Raw genomic sequence first — 17,827 nt, forward strand, 5'->3', positions numbered from 1 at the left:
ATAAAATGTTTGTTTGAAAGCTACTAAATGGACATTGGCTTGAGAGTGTTTTGTCAACTACAGTTTCCAAAGTCAAGAAAGAGCTTTTGATCTCAAAATGTTACTATGTTATTTAATTTTGACATATATAAAAATACCATAGTATGTAAAAAAAAAAAAAAAAAAGTCATAGTATAGTATGTTGAAAAAAACGTGAAGTCATAGTATAGTATGTCGAAAAACTTTTTAAAAAGTCATAGTATGTCCAATAAAATGCAAAGAAGTAATACCATAGTATGTCGAAAATGTTTTAAAAAAGTCATATAATATGTCGAAAAAATGCAAAAATTCAAAGTATAGTATGTTGAAACAAATTTCGAAAGTCATTTTATAGTATGTCCAAAAAATTAAAAAAAGTAATACCATAGTATGTCGAAAATGTTTTAAGTCATAGTAGAGTATGTTGAAAAAAATTCAAAACTCATAGTATGGTATGCAAAAAAAGTCGTAGTATAGTATGTCGAAAAAAAGGCATAGTATTGTATGTCAAAAATAACTAAAAAAAGTCATAGTATATTATGTTAAAAAAAACTTGAAAAAGTCATAGTATGGTATGTCTAAAAATAATTGAAAAAGTCATAGTATAGTATGTAAAAAAAAATCTGAAAGTCATAGTATAGTATGTCAAAAACAATTGGCATAATATAGTACATCGAAAAAAATGGCATCGTATAGTACTTCGAAAAAAAGTTAATATAGTATGTCAAAACAAATGCCAAAAAAAGTCATAGTTAAGTATGTAGAAATAAAGTCATAGTAACATATGTCAAAAAAAAATCCTAAAATAGAATTATAGAAAAATTGGTCATAGAAAATGTCATAGTATAGTAGGGCTGGGCGATATAAAAATGTCAATCGTATATATTTTCTATATCATTACTTTTGCAAAGTCGAAAAAACAGCGACCGAACTCCGTTAAGGCAATATTTAAGTAATTTGGACAATGCTTTAGGTTCTGATCCTTGCATGTGGGAGCAAAGCTTAGTAAATCAAGCGCTGTTTTACAAACATGGGGAAATGGTCTCGGGCTCGGCCAACGGCTTACTTTACGCTGTGTGGTTTGATTTTTCTAAACAATGTTTTTGACAAAGTCCACTTGGTAGCTGTTCTGGATCACAACATTTTCCTCAGAAATTTGCCCAGTTGTCCTACAATTGTAGATGTTAAAATGTCTTTTTCTGAGAACTTTGAGGACCTCTTGTCCATGTTGTTTTCCATGACAACTGGGCAACTCCATCTGCTGATGAAGATTGTGTGATATGACAAGACTGAAAGCTATTTAATGGACTTTGGGGTGAGATTGTTTTATCAACTACTGCTTCCAAGGTCAAGAATGAACTTTAAATCTCAAAATGTAAAGTCTTAATAATGTTTTCAGTCTTGAAGAGCAGAACTGTTTGAAGAACGACTAGTGCAACTGCAGAATAAGTTCTGAACCCTGATATCCATTAATCAATTTGGCTTTTTCTAGAGCGATTAGCCGATTTCTTTCATTATTTTTCGACATTTCATAGACCAAATGATTAATCGTAAAAAATAATTGGCAGTCAGTAAGTAGTATCCACATTATTAAACATTATCCTCACACTGAATACGATTTTGATTCCATTGTATCAATTGACTTTTGAGTGGAGTTTTTCAAAATAAATTTCGGAGTAGTCAGGTAATCGGAGAATATGATCTATATTCAGGCCAAGTGTAATCTACAATTTTAAATAAAAAAAAAATAACTCCCAGAAGCCATTTTCTTAACGCGTTTGTTAAAGGGAGTGTATTTAACTTCTTACACGTATAAATCAATCCGGGTCGGTGTCCCATGCGCGCTCGCGTGTGACTACGCTGTTCAGACAAGACTCCAACACAAACTACATGGAAGCACCAAAACCTCAAAGTTACATCTAGTGAAGCCCGTCTTGCAAAACAGTGTTGGCCACGGTCGTAGGACGCGGGGGAGACCGTAGCTTTGGTCTCCAGGGCCGGAGTCTCTGCTGTACTCTGCTCCTCTGCCTGCCTGCCTTCACTCACACGATGCTCGTTCATGTCTATGTAGAGCGAGCACAAGCTTGAGCTCGAGCAACAGGACGCTGACTTTCGTTGACTTAACGGCCACAGGTGTCGCTGTTAACAAGCATTTCTGATTCTTACAAACAGTCCCTTTAAACAAAGAAATTGATCAATGACACTCTTGAGTGACATTTCTCTTTTAATCCTCATGAAATTTTTTACAAAATTTGAATTTACAGGAACAGTCTTAGCAAAGAGTAACAGTCTTAAACATCGCAGTCACGTTATTTACAGCCTCGACACCTGGACCACAAACTAATAACGGAAGAAATACACTATACTCCTGATGAGACGCATGTTACCACAGAGGTGTACAGACATGATAATGGATGGAATATACATCATTTGTTCGATATAGAGACACTGATGGAAACACTACAGGAAGTTAAAAAAGTGGAAAGACATTTTCTTACTAGCTTAGTGTGGTTAGAGTCAAGTGTTGAGGGACAGATGAGTTACCTGCAGAGGTTAAGACCAGCCTCACTACTGTCTGATGCTCACTAAAGCGTCGTTGCAAGTGCAAAGGAAGAATATCACAGTCTGTGGGGCGGAGGGAGGCAGACCAGGACAGTTTTCCTCCTCTGGTCATCGGTCATTTCTTGGCTTTTCCTTTGCCTTTCCCCTTGCCTTTCCCCTTCCCAGTATCCTCCTTCTTATCTTTCTTTGACTCCTTGGTGACTTTGGCCTTCTTCTGCTGCAGGTAGGAACAAGACATGGACGACATAAAAAGAGAAAGATATGAAGACGGCCTTTGGCATGGAGTGTACACGGGATCAAATGGGTTTGTACATTGTTAATGCTCTTACTTTGATCATGGCGTCTGTTTTGACACCCTCGTCCTCAGACTCCTGCACTTCGTTGTCAACTTCTTCTCCTCCCAACTCCGACTCCCCCCCGCCACCACCACGGCGGCCCTTCTTCACTACTTGCAGAGAGTACGGCGTCAGGTGAACTTCTTTGTTGTAGGCCCGCGTGAATGCTGCCTTCACCTGTGAGGAGACAGTGTAGTAATGTTAGAGGTCGTAGGCTCTGATGAAGATTAAGATATAATAATTGAATAAAGGAAAAAAGCTCCATAGTACAGAACTGCTGGTGCTGGTTAAGGTGTGTATTGAGCATTAGGTTTAACAGTTATAGGTATAAGTGGGTAAATAAAGCAGAGTGATACTCAGATATGCTGCAGTGCTGTCAACCAATCACAATGGCCTGAACTAACTGTGGTATTATACCCCTTCCCGTCTCCTGCTGACCTTAGAGTCCAGTTTGGAGTAGGGGTCTGGCTGTCCACCCCAGACGCTGATCTCCATCATGCTGTCCACGTCCTCCTTGATGAGCTGGTAGTCGTCCAGCAGCTGCACAGCTTCAGCGGCGCCCTCCGCTCCGCGCTTCTGAAGTGGGCTCAGAAGCGCCTGCCGCAAGTAGTACAAGTAGTCCAGGTTCACCGACTGTCTGCTACTCATCGTCCTGCAAACAAAGAAAACATTCAAATACTCTAATGAGATTTTTGTGTTTGACAACGTGTAAATAGGTAAAAGACAGTGATCGAGGCCTACTCACTTTAAACCCATGTGTGAGGCCAGCTCCTGGACGATGCGTGAATGTTTATTGGTGGAGGAGTACTTGCCGAGCCAGCTGGGGAAGGTGGGGAACTGACTCATGTAGCCTCTCATGAGCTCGCCTGGTAACACACTGGCATAGATGGCCTACAAGCACACACACACAGACCAGCACAATGATGAATCTCTGGTGACCTGTGTGTATTTACATTTAAATATCATGATATAGAAATGTAATCATAAAAGTCATAAAAAATGTAATAATATAGTATGTCATAAAGTCATTAAAAAAGGCATAGTATTTTAGGTTATAAAAAGTCATAGTATGTCATAAAAAATGTCATTAAAAGTCAGTATAGTATGTCATAAAAAAGTTATATTATGTCTAAAGCGATCAAAGTGTCAAACTGTTCACTGTTTTGCGATAATGCAAATTTGTTTTAACGCCACTCATTTCTTTAACGCATCTTGCGATTTTTAGGTTGTAGCAGGCTCAGTTTTAAAGCTAGAACGAAAATATCATATGAAACTAGAAAACCTAATGAATCCATTGGTACCAACCATGTCATACTAGCTTGTCGTGAAGGAGGTTGAATAACGCTACAAACTTACGCTAGGCGAGGAAAAACTGGCATGGCCATTTTCAAAGGGGTCCCTTGACCTCTGACCTCAAGATATGTGAATGTAAATGGGTTCTATGTGTACCCACGAGTCTCCCCTTTACAGACATGCTCACTTTATGATAATCACATGCAGTTTGGGGCTAGTCATAGTCAAGTCAGCACACTGACACACTGACAGCTGTTGTTGCCTGTTGGGCTGCAGTTTGCCGTGTTATGATTTGAGCATATTTTTTATGCTGAATGTAGTACCTGTGAGGGTTTCTGGACAATATTTGTCATCGTTTTGTGTTGTTAATTGATTTCCAATATAAATATATACATACATTTGCATAAAGCAGCATATTTGTCCACTCCCATGTTGATAAGAGTATTAAATACTTGACAAATCTCCCTTTAAGATACATTTTGAGCAGATAAGAAATGTGCGATTAATTTGCGATTAATCGTGATTAACTATGGACAATCATGTGATTAATTGCGATTAAATATTTTAATTGATTGACAGCCCTAAGTATGTGTTATTATATTATTACACGGCTACTTGAATGAGTGTGCCTTTGTGTGTCTGAGTGTGTGCGTGTTTTACCTGTGTGGGCAGCAGCGACCAGTTCTGCGAAGAGCGGATCCGTCTGTCCACCAGGTCTCCTTCAGAGATGGAGTCAGCCGTCTTGCTGAGTAACATCAGGTGGGACTTCATGTCACCACTGTGAGAAGAGAGACATGAAAATAATGGGATAGTTAGACGTGGTAGGAAGATTGATACTGCTCTGATATTTGTGTATTAATGGAGCTACAGTAGAGCCAGCAGGCAATTAGCTTAGCTTAGCTTAGCATAGAGACTGGCAACAAGTGGACACAGCTAGCTTCTCTCACCCAGCAGCCTTTGGCCGAACATGCAGGTAGTTCTCTTGGACAAAGAGCGGCGCTAGCGAGTAGTCGTGGAAGAAGAGGTCAGACTTGTCGATGAGGCTCATGTGGGTCTCTTCCCCGGCGGCAAACACCTTCCTACAAACATCAAACGGCCCCAGTTTCATGTCCTTGCGGGCGTTGACTGCGTCAGACTTGCACTGGTCATACGTCATCATCTTGTTTTTGGCCGACCACATGCTCAGGTTGTGGATCACCTGGAGAAAAAACAGTCAGCAAGGTGAGAGGGGAGACCGAGGGTGGCGAGTGAAGATATAACATCAGTGTGAATTTATGATACTTTGTCTTCTTTACCTGTCGGACATCCTGATTGGAGGCTAGGATAATTTCATTAAGAGCTGGGGGTGGGATCTTGATTCCCTCCTTGAAGGCGAGGGACATCATGGCTCCCTGAAAAATTAAAATGAAAAAGGAGTTGAGGAGCAGGAAAAGTAAATCTTTACATTTAAGAGCTCACTTTCAATATTTAAATTTAAAAGTGGGTAAAAGACAAACATCAGTTAATGTCTATTGCTGTGTGTCATTATTGGGATTCATTTGCATATATTGTCTATTTGTCTGTTGTATTTTATTTCTATTTAAAAATGTAACTGGTGTGCTGTCTTGGCCCAGGCCTCCTTGGAAAAGAGACTCTATCTTAAGGGATTTCCTGCTTAAATAAAGGTTACATTATGTTTTGGTTTTTTTTGTCAGATGTGGGACAGGATGTGTGTGTGTGTGTGTGTGTGTGCGTGCGTGTGTGTGTGTACCTTGATCTGTTCCACTCGCGGCCTCTGGAAGCGCAGATCGAAGCAGTAGTTGGCCAGTGACCTGATCTTTTGGTGATTACGATCGTTGCACATGCAGATGATGGGAATCTTTGAATTCCTGATGAGGCCGATCATTTCCTGTAGGAGGCGAAAGGTCAAGAGGTCAGTATTAACGTGATGCATCTGTCCACCAATTGTTATTTTCAGTGCCCTACAGAAACAGTTGCTAGGAGGAGTTAATTTCACTGAAATATGCCAATTTGACAATCATTATTTCGGTAAATGCACTAACAACAGCTCTAAAAGATGCACCAATCTCATCATAAATCAGACGTGAGCCTCTGAACCTGAGGGGTTTTCTTAAAAAACATCCATATTTCTGTCTAAAAGTTAAGAAGTATGATCAACCACCCCTTTAATCTCTTCAAAATGTGACTGTTCAAACTGTCAGAGAAATGTGTTGTTTTTTTTTTACCTGGATTCCTCCGCGGTCCTCGTTGCCAGCCATTCCATCAATCTCATCCATGATCAGGACGTGTTTACTGCTCACTTTCTGAGATGTGCCTACAAAACACACACCAACAGTTACATATACCTCACAGTATTCACTTCAATCATGGACGAATAGTGTGTTACGTTAATTCTGAAAAGAGAAAATAATAAAATGAACCTTGAAAATGACCAATTTCTGTAATTTTTTAATTCACAATCCCGCCTTCTCAACAGATTGAAAAACAGTTAATGCGGCAGTAGGTACTGAGGTACGTTGTACTTAGTAACAGCTCTTCTTGCAGAAATCACAGCCTCCAAATGATTCTTGCATCGAGCCATTTGATCGCGTTCATTTTTGAAATATTCGTATTAGTTTGTTCTGCATGCACTGTATGTGACCACATACTATTAGAGCATGGGTATCTCAATCTGAGGCTGCATAAGAGTTTTTTGTACTACTTAACTTGGGTAAAATATTAGTACACTGCATCACAAGATGCTAACAGTCGTCAGTATTTTCTTGGCAATGCTGTTATGCAACCAAATCAAACTCAAAGACTTCCTAGTGCTGCTTCACAATTAAAACCTTCCAGTTTTTTGTCTTCGGAAACAAGCACATCACTAAAAGCTATTGTAGGTTCAAATGTGTAAGAGATGGAAACACGGAGAAACAGAAAAGAGCGATCACCTTTGTAGAAGCCTTCGATGCTTGTGTTATTAAGTGACTCTGCGACGACTTGCTTCAGATTGTTTTTGCTGCGAGTACAGCTGGCGTTCATCTCCACGTAGCTGAAGCCCAACTCCTGCAGGCCGACACACAAACACAGTGGAGAGGCTGAGTCAAAAAGAGGCTGAGATCAAAGCAAAATGTTAACTAATATGGTTGCAGCAATACTTTAAAATAATACACACACTGTTGTGAATACAAAGAAAATACAAAGAAAAGCACCCAACAACATTACTGTGTGTTTTCAGACTCACCTCACAGGCCAGGGCAGCTGTGGTGGTCTTCCCCACGCCCGGAGGTCCAGAGAGCAGAGCAGCTTTGTATCCTGATCCATCATCTTTCCCTCCAAACTTACCAAACCTAGCAACTGCACAGCAATAAACAGCACAAAGCACACGCAATTCAACCCAGACAGTTTTACAACTAAAAGTCACTGAAACAACATGAGCTTGGGTATTTAGTTTCTATCATTACTCTGATTTCTGCTCACACGCCTCAAAAAACAAATAGAGATAAACCGTCTGCTACCTGCTGGCTTGGAAGTGCCCCCGCTGTGGTGTTTGTACCAGTTCTGTAGCCAGCGGATCAGCTTATTGGCACAGCTCTGATCTCCCTGTTGACCAATCACAGTCTTCAGAGAGCGCGGGCGGTACTTGTCCACCCACAGCAGACTGACGTCATCCCCTGTCGGTGAGGGGGATGATGGTCCTGGGGCTGAAGCTGAAGAAGCAGAGGAGGAAAGGCCCAGCTCCCTCCGGGCTGTGTGACCTGAGCCTCTTCCAGGTGGAGTGCCTCTATCTCTGGTCCTGGCACCGTGGCCTTGTGCAAGGCTGGTCTTTGATGGGCTCGGGGTCTGAGGGGATCTGGAATTACCCTTGGAGGGAGAGATCTTCTGGGATTTGGGGGTGCTCTTTGAGGTCTTGCTGGGGGGAGTCCTGGTCATTGACGCTTTGCTCTAAAAAAAAAGAAAACATCCCAGATAAGTTAAAACACATCAAAATAAAATTCATCCTTATGTGCATTATATAATTGCAGTTAAAGACCAACTGAAATTAAATTGTTTCTTCTGCTACAACATACAGATGAGGTCTGTAAATCAACCAAAGGAGCATTTCTGTTGTTCTTCTTTTCAATAAAAAAATATATTAAAAAGAAATTTGAAAATCACTTTTACTGCAAAAAAAAATTGTTTGTGATTTCAGTTGGACTTTAAAAAAGGTTTTGACATCTTCTAGGTTAAAATGATTCCACCGCTAACGAAATAAACAATGGAATCACTTTGTAAACAGCATGGTTGAAGCAAAAATGTGAGAGCTGACCTCAGCCTCTGCAGCGATCTCATACTTGGACTTCTTTCCGGGTTTGGTTCTGATCAGCTCCAACAGACCATCCTCATCCAGGATCTTGGTACCGAGACTCTCCGCCTGAGTATAAAGCAATTGTACAGAAATACTATATTATTTGACGAACAGATACAAGAGAAACGGTACAGAAAAGAGGCATGAAGGGAAAGACAGAAAGTCTCAAATTAGAGAGATTGCTGCTGCTTGAATACTTCTTTAACTATTGTTTGGTGCCTGCATATACCGCTCATATATCAATGTGAGTGTCATTTTACTCTGCACTCTCAATTTATTAGATTAACAGATTGTGTATTTTTAAAGGCTGATATAATAATGATAGTTTGGAGAAGGAAAAAGCATATAGCCGATTAATTTGGCCAATCAGGATCAGGTTGGTCACCTTCTCGAGCTTCGAGACTCCGCTGTCTCTGCCCTGCACCACGTAGGTGGTCTTCTTACTGATGTTGCCCGTCACCTTGCCTCCGTAGCGCTCGATGAGGGATTTGGCATCATCCCTCTCCATGGACTCCATGACCCCCGTCAGCACAAACACGCAGCCCTCCAAACAGTTCTCCGCACCCTGGAAAACCCACAACATAGTTAGTGATTCAGAACAAGACAAAGGCAGTTCAAGGGAAGATGGTTGTCAGTCTGAAGGCTGATGTGTGTGTGTTACCTGTGGGATTTCCTTGGAGCCCAGAGCTCGTGGTCCATCTCTGTTGAGGAAGTTCTTGTAAGCTGCAGAGTTTACCTTCTTCTTCTCTGAGTCGTTTGGACTCGTACTTGTGCTCTGATCAGATTGAGAGACAGAGAGGACATTTAATTTGTTTTTAAATGGTTTTAACTTGTGCACTCCATGTTTTTCACTATTTTTTAATTTGCATACTGTATATATGAGGTGTTTATGTGTTTTGTGTTTTATCATGAATGAGGACAAATAAATTGATAGATAATGTCCATCATGATATTGATACAATGCATTTTAACTGACAGGTAAGGGCCTGTGTCCATATAGCGTTTTCTTGTGAGCTTATGACAATAAGATATTGTTGTCATAAAAAAAGGCTCTGAGCTCATTTTCTATGAAACACTGGGATGACGCGCTCTTCAGTGCCCTGCGGCCGCTTTTCTACCATAAAAAGATTCTATATGGACACAGGCCCTCGGGCATCTACCTTGCTCACCTCTGGTTTCTTGGGAGAAGTTTTAACTGTTGTGGCCGTGGTTCCTGCTTTGGGAGTGAACTTCCTGTCTGAGCTCGGCGAAGCGAAGGGCTCCTTTTTGGGAGAGATTTTTATTTTTGTGGGCGAAATTGGTGTTTTGCTCTTTGGCCCTTCATCTCTCTCTTCTTCCTTTTTCTTCATCATGGCCAGTTTGGAGCTGGCTTTGACGGTGGAGGAGCTCTTTTTAGGAGTCGGACCAATCACATCCTCCGACATGCTGCCCCTTCGGTTGGTCTTTGACGAGCTGCTCGTGCTGCCAGTAGCCGAGTCTGTACTGCTCTTTTTGGGAAATGCGGCAGCAGTTGGTTTCTCATCAGAGCCTTTGCGAGCCTGGATGAGGACACACGTAAAACATTTTATTTAACAACCACTATTATCACAAATAATAATAATAATGTTGCTGGTTTTGTGTTTTTTAAAATCACCTTCTTCGCTTGAGGCTCCTCGTCCAGCATGGCCAGAGTTCTGGCGAAGTCCTCGTCCTCATGGACCTGCTTTTCCAGCTGAGTGAAGTCGGACCGAGAAAGCAAAATTATGAGAATGAAAAAGCAGAGGGCAAACTCAACTTTCAATAAAGGTTTTAACAGAGCAGCACATTTTGACACATTTTAGGTGATATTCCTGAGACTTTTTAAGTAAAGCCTTCAACACAGTATCATTATTTTGAATTTCAGTAATTCTCCAAAAGATTCATATTTCCATTTTCACATTTCCAGGCATGAGAGGCAAACTTTTAAAGTCCTTAACTTTTTCAGGTTTTCTATGACTGCACCAGCCTTCATACTCCTACAGGCGGGCACACTAAGTAAGACATTACTAACGCTTATTTTCATTATCGATGAATCCTCAGATTATTTTCTCAGATTAATCTTTTTGTCTATAAAATGTAAAAAAAAAAAAAAAATCAATCAATTTTATATAAATTAAATTTTTTCCCCCCAACATTACATATTGAAACTGCTTGTCTTATCTAACAGTCTACAACCCAAAGATATTCAGTTTACAATCAAATAAATCATAATTTTTTTGGCATTTTTACATGAAAAATAACTGAAAATAGATTAACTGTTAATAAAAATAGTTGAAGATTAAGATTCATTTAGTTATTGACTAATTGTTTCAGCTGTAATTACTAAGCAATGAACGAGCAGCTGTTATGTTGATCAGCCTACCTCCATGTCCTCATCCATCTGCAGCTGTTTGGCGATCTGCTCATCACTGATCAGATCATCGGTGTCCTGAGTTGGCTGAGGAGAAGATGAGTTTTTACAAAGTCAGTTTGTTGTAAAAGGATCATTATTTGATCCATTAATAAAAGGCTGAAAAGTAAAGGGTTCAGTGGGTGATACTCAGAAAGCTTAGAATAAACAGGAAATAATTAATCAATACTCACAGCTTTTCGTTTGGTGCTGGCTACGAGCTTCTTATCTGAACGCTGAACAGTCGCACTGCCGAAGAAGTCGAGTACTGAGGTGGGGGTTCTTTTGGGCGGAGGAGGCGGGGCTGACTTAGGGGTGACGGGCACAGGAGGAGACTTCACCACAGCTTTCCCGTGTGTGGAGGAAGGCCTGACGGGAGACTTCAGCTCCTCTTTGACTACTGGACGAGCACTGCCCGCATCTGACTTTGTCTGTTTGGCCGTGCCATTCTGCTTGGGTTTGGTGACCTTCTTCAGGGTCTGAAAGTTGTCACTGTCTGAGTCTACAAACAAAAAAGAGAAATATCCTATCAACATATATTTTCCATAAATTAGCAAAACATCATTCCTCATCTTCAAGCTGGACACATCTTCATATTAATGTGTTTGAGTCTCTTCGGAATTTGACGACATGAATGGTTTTATTTTGCCTGTTGCTCTTCATAACATTTGTTTTCAATTTAATTGCTGAAATGTATTTTAAATTTAAAAGCATGCATTGTTTTTATATGTATTTTTATTGTGCTGATTAACTGACACACTCAACTTGACAAAGAATTGATTAGAGAGCCATTACGAGGATGGGAAAGTCTTGAGTGCAGGTGTATTTAAAAACATATCTTTTCCTTTATCGTCATCATGTCTGCAATATGATGAGAAACCATCGACCCATTACCTGTTTCAGAGACATACTGCACAGGATCTTTTTTGGGGGGCGGTGGCTCCGTTTTGCTCGTCTTCTGCTTCTCTTTGGGGGATTTCTTTGACTTCGCCACTGGCTTCTCATCCTCAGAGTCTGAACAGACCGAGAAACAAGATGTGCCATGAAGAAAAGTCTCTAGTTTGAGCTTCTCACAGAGCAAAGCATTCATTTTTTTTTATTTTAAAGGTATTTCAAGAATACTCAAAGAATCTTTTTACCATCTGGATAAAAACATATTCAGTCCATTGCAAAATAAAACTGACTAAAAATGTAATGATAACACACGAGAGGCACAAACTGCATCATGGTGCAGGGGGATCATGTAGTAGCACAAAATCATACATACCTGATTCTATGACTGCATGCTTCTTTCGTTTTTTCTCACTATCCTTGCGTTTCTCCTCTGGTTTGGAGCTTTTCACCTGAAGCAATATAAAGCCACCACAAAACAAGATGAATGAGATGATAAGACAGATGAGTCACTACAAGACGGAGGACAGGAGGTAACATCATTTCCTTGCCTTGGCGGTCTCTTTCTTTTTCTTTTTCACTTCCTCGTCTGAAGAGAGGGGATTCTTCTTCTTCTTCTCTGTTGTGGTGTTTCCATTTGTAGCTGGTTTCTGCACCGCAGGCTTAGCTGCAGTCGGTGCAAAGAACCGCCTGATGTCCTGTGTGCACAGAGACAACATGTAACTTTATTATGTTAACCCAGGGGTCTGCAACCTGCGGCTCCGGAGCCACATGCGGCTCTTTAGCTCCTCTCCAGTGGCTCCCTGTGGATTTTCATTTTTATCATTGTTGTAGGTCTATGGTACGACGGTACGACGGAGTATTAGGGCCACATTGAGGGAAAAAAATTAATCTGAGATTTCGAGAATAAAGTCATAATATTATAAAGTAGTAATTTTACGTGTTACTTTCTTTTTTTCTCGTAACGTTTTGACTTTATTCTCATAATATTACGACTTTATTCTGTAAATCTCAGATGTTTTTTCCCTCAATGTGGCCCTAATACTCCGTAGTACATTTGCTCTTTGGCTCTCACTGCATTAGACTTATATAATATATACTTAGACTATAAACTGTGTTACCTTCATCACAATGCTCAAATGTTTTGTGGCTCCAGACAGATTATTATTTTTTTTTCTTTGCCTAAAATGGCTTTTTTTTTTTTTTTTTTTTAACTTAGTTTTTATTGCAGTTTCAGCAACTTATACAATCATCATCTCATTCTATCCTACTGTATTTTCATTTTACAGCTGTCTCTTTGTTTTTACACAAAAATATCACAACTCAAAACAAAGAGGGGAGAGAGAAAACACAAAAAAACAAGACTTCATCTTAAACTATAATTTCAATTGAATTCAGAGAAAAAGGGAGGACACATACTTAAACAATCCAAAGAATTAAAATGAAATAAAGTAAAATAAATAAATACATTTAAATAAAAATAAATGTGGTGAAGGGCCTGAGGTCAGGGAGGAGAAGTGTGTGGAAGGGTGTGTGTTGTATGGGTTAAAATGGCTCTTTTGATAGTAAAGGTTGCTGACCCCTGTGTTAACCTGGGGTGTGTTCCAAATCGCATACTTTTTCTTTTTACTTTTAGTACATACTGCAGCTGTGTAGTGTTGCACGCAGTATGCATAACATTGTGCCTTTAGTACGTACTGTGCGTTCCAATACCAACATACTACCATACTATTTAGTATGCCAGAAAAAGATTTAGTATGTCCCAATACATAATATGTCAAATGCAGTATGCCAAAAATACCAGGATGTCCTATACTGCACCGGGTCACATTTTGAGTATGCAAGCCAGCATGCTTTTCTGGCTATTCTGACCCACAATCCTCTGTGCAGGGGATACATGAGCAAGAGGGTCAAAGTTCAAGATGCAATGTTATGAGTAAGTAGTATGCATACTGCATGAAACAGTACGTACTTTGTAAGGGCAGCTGCAGTACGTACTAGAAGTATTTATAAAAAAATTAAAAAATTAAAAAATAAAAAAAAGTATGCAATTCAGAACACAGCCCTAATTTCTTGATTTAAGCACAGACAGATTACTGCACTGTCATCTGACTGCACCATCACATACTGGATGCAAATTGATGCTTTATTGAAGATTTCACTTTCTGTGCATTGATTTTGCAGAAAAAGTGCATCATTTAAAGTCTGTTAACAAAACAGCAGGTGCATGTCAACTCTAACACGACAACAGACGATCATAATGTGTTAAACACTGAACTTTTGTTGGCTAACTTTAATGAATTCATGACTAGTTTCTCATCTTTATCAACACTGCGCACTTGATTTGCGTTTCTACAGCAACGAGCAGCTCCAACAGGATTACCTTCTCTTCATGTAAACACTTAGTTCATCCAGACAGGTTGCACACAGAGTGAATAAACAGTGTAACGTTGTAACCTACCATTATGAACAGTCTTTCTCGCAGTTTAGTGTCAGGTTAGTTCTCAGAAACACGAATGAAATCCTGAAGAGATGAACTGTTTGGCGCGAAGCTGGATTCTGTCGCCTGGTGATGACGAACAAACAACCGGGAGTTGGTTAGGGGTTGGTGGTTGGTGTACGTCATGTGTACGTCATGTTTACGTCTGTGCGTCATGTGCGTCACAGAGCGTGCCTTTTTGTGTTTTATTTTCATTATAAAATAATTTACACAAGACAGGAAAACAACAAAGAAATTACCCAAAATATGAAAAGAGAAGAAAAAGAACAGGAGAAAGGGGAAAGTAAATTGGGTTATAAATAGAAGAAATATGAATATATTTAATATTAAATTTATACAGTATGCTATTAGAGATAATTAAAATATATTTTGACATATAACACATTTTTTAGTTTTCTATTCTAAAATGTGAGACTGATAAAACTTAACAAATCGATCAGATATTGATTAAAAGAAGGGTGTCTGTTAGACCCCTTGCATGATGTAGCCAAAATATGAAAAGAGAAGAAAAAGAACAAGAGATAGGGGAAAGTAAATAGGGTTATAAATAGAAGAAATATGAATATATTTAATATCAAATGTATACAGTATATATGCTATTAGAGATAATTAAAATATATTTTGACATATTACACATTTTTTAGTTTTCTATTCTAAAATCTCAGATTAATAAAACTTAACAAATCGATCAGATATTGATTAAAAGAAGGGCATCTGTTAGACCCCTTGATGCAGCTTAGAGCATGATGTAGCCTAAATAGACTAGGGGGAAAAAGTCTGGAAACTTGTGATGTCCAACTTGTAAGGATCATGCATTTGTGGGAAGAGCAGCTCAGCTGATTAGATAGATAGATAGATAGATAGTTAGATAGATAGATAGATAGTAACTTTATTGATCCCGAGGGAAATTCAAATTTCCAGCATCACAGTTCCATAGTGCAAAACATGTTAGTAAAAAGGCAGTAAAGAAGTTAGTAGTAAAAAAAGTACAAAGTACAAAAAATATATACCAGATATAAAAATAAAAGGAGATGAAGAAAATTGTTAAAACTGAATATAGTGCAGGGTAACAGCTGTGATACACGACTATTAAAAAGTGAATAAAGTGCAGAAGAGACTGTTAAAAATGAGTATAGTGCAGGGTAACTCCAGTAGCTTAGTCTATGAAAGTGCACTGTGTGCATTATTATCTGTCCTGCAGACATGTATACAGTATGCTATTAGAGATAATTAAAATATATTTTGACATATTACACATGATTTTTTAATTTTCAATTCTAAAATGTGAGACTGATAAAACTTAACAAATCGATCAGATATTAATTAAAAGAAAGGCGTCTGTTAGACCCCTTGCATGATGTATCCTAAATATGTCACTTAATTTAAACTTCTTTTGCAGGAGCGTCCTGGCCAACATAGCAGGACCACATAGAAATTAAAACATCAAGCTTAGAAAATATGTAAGACACACTTATAATGAATTAGATAAAATATGAGAATAATCAAGTTTCACTTTATGAATATTACCCGGTAAAATGTTCTGATTATTTAGATTGAGCAAGTGAGTATCCAGGTTATTCTTTGAAAAAGATTATGTAAAATGTAAATGAGGGAACTTTTTTTTAATTTTCAAGGGAACAAGTTTTTTACATTTAATTTGAATCCTAAAACAGCAGAATAATATTTTATACATCAATTGATTGTGCCACCTCATATAATTCAAAAAAAAAGAATAAATAGAAAAATAAAAAAAACTGATGGTAGGTGGCGGGACATGAACTATGGTCTTCGGTGTCAAAGTCAGACACTTTGTACAGATTTTATAGTGCTATTATTCTGTAATTCACACATTGTTCCTTCCGTTGCTCCTCAGAAACAACAATCATTAGTTGAGGAAAGATTGGCCAGCTACTGTACGTTACCCTGCCCTTCCTCACTGCAGTAGTCATTACAACACTCTGTATACATTTTTCTTTTGCATAAAGCAATGGGGAAGATTTGTAATGTTTTTTTAAGTTCAGATTTGGAGAAGAAGAAGTTGTATATTTCCACATCAGAAAACCTCTTGGGACAGTTTCAAGTGCATGTGAAATGACCTCTGACTATTTCCATTTGAATAACTTTGTGTTTGTCCAGATGGTGACACCATAACATGTATCTAAAATATATATATATATACATACATATAAGTATAAGAAAATGTCTGACACACTATTGGTCCCCTTGCAAACGGGAAGTTCCTAAGGCGTTTGGATGATGAGCGATTAATAGAGTATCTTTTTATGTAAAAGTTACATAACCTGCCTTGTGAAGTGAGTAAAACCATAACCTAAATATGTGTGTGTGCTTTGAGATGTTGTCAAGATGCAAAAAGCTACATCAATAAACTTGAATTACCACCTTGTGGTTGTATGCCTCCGCCAACCGGTCAAGTTTACATCCATGTCTGTCCAAAATGTCATCACTTCATTATTTTATCCTGTTAGATATTTGTGTAAAAATGTCATAATTAGAATATCAATTCTTGAGTTAAGGCCAAAAAATGTGTTTTATGAGGTCACAGTGACCTTTGACCACCAAAATCGAATCAGTTCATCCTCGAGTCAAGTGGACATTTATGCCAAATTTGAAGAAATTCCAGCCTTTTGATTTTATAATATGACTATTCGCTCACCAGAATAATCATTAATACTCATTCAACCTCCTATTCTTCAGCTTCTGTGTACATCACTTGTCACATCTACCAAGTATTTGTTTAATGGTAGTGCATGCTTCTGTGTCAGTTTAGGAATAACTGTAAGGTTTGGGCACAGATTGATTGGAGGAGTTGGTAACACAATGAGCTTTTCCAGCATTGTTAAGCATCTTCAAACATCAAAAACACGCTAACCTGAAACTGTCTAATGAGGCCCCACTCACATCACTACACAGGCAGACAGTTCTGTATAACAATAACACATGTAGTTATAGGCAGTACATTTGTTTGATATAGCTCTGGTTTAAACTGATCTCAGACCCTAAACAGCTGCTAAACCAATAGAGCAACATCATGTTAAACTCAGAAAGTATAGCAGGTTTAACCCCAGAAAGTTTTGAAATTATCGTGACAAAATATCTAACAAAGATATTGCAAAAATAATCCAAAAACGAATTGTTTAAATTCGATTCATTCAGCATATTTTCACTGTTAAGCCTACAGTCTATAGCAGGTCATTTTACTCACATCTGGCCATCAAGTGTGTAGCTAGGCAACAGCCAGTATCCAGTAGTTAGCGAAGGTGAAAATCTACCTACTCGCACTCCTGAAGCTCCCCAATTATGAGGTTATATTTGTTTTCCCCTAAGACAGTTTTATTTCATGACACTTTATCAGAAGTAGGAGCAGAGCCACTCGTGTGATAGACCGGCGCCAGTGGTGGAAAGTAACTAAGCTACATTTACTCAAGTACTGTGCTGAAGTATTTAAATTTTCTGCCACTTTATTCTCCACTACA

General features: G+C 38.7%; 1 protein-coding gene across 1 annotated transcript; it reads right to left on the minus strand.

The window, feature by feature from the left end:
• Window positions 1–2,198: 2,198 nt before the first annotated feature.
• rfc1 (replication factor C (activator 1) 1) lies at window positions 2,199–14,449 on the minus strand. The gene is made up of 23 exons (XM_037765306.1): window positions 14,295–14,449; window positions 12,385–12,531; window positions 12,210–12,285; window positions 11,837–11,956; window positions 11,137–11,444; window positions 10,916–10,990; window positions 10,169–10,246; window positions 9,705–10,073; window positions 9,197–9,310; window positions 8,921–9,100; window positions 8,497–8,601; window positions 7,706–8,132; window positions 7,432–7,544; window positions 7,139–7,253; window positions 6,434–6,522; window positions 5,959–6,096; window positions 5,504–5,599; window positions 5,156–5,406; window positions 4,869–4,986; window positions 3,661–3,806; window positions 3,354–3,567; window positions 2,910–3,092; window positions 2,199–2,797 (listed from the first exon to the last, which is right to left on the minus strand). Exons 1-23 carry the CDS (start codon window positions 14,295–14,297, stop codon window positions 2,696–2,698), a joined length of 3,567 nt encoding a protein of 1,188 aa, XP_037621234.1. The 5' UTR covers window positions 14,298–14,449; the 3' UTR covers window positions 2,199–2,695.
• Between the last annotated feature and the right edge of the window lie 3,378 nt (window positions 14,450–17,827).

Source organism: Sebastes umbrosus, chromosome 3, assembly GCF_015220745.1.
Source record: "Sebastes umbrosus isolate fSebUmb1 chromosome 3, fSebUmb1.pri, whole genome shotgun sequence".
NCBI classification, from domain to species: domain Eukaryota; kingdom Metazoa; phylum Chordata; class Actinopteri; order Perciformes; family Sebastidae; genus Sebastes; species Sebastes umbrosus.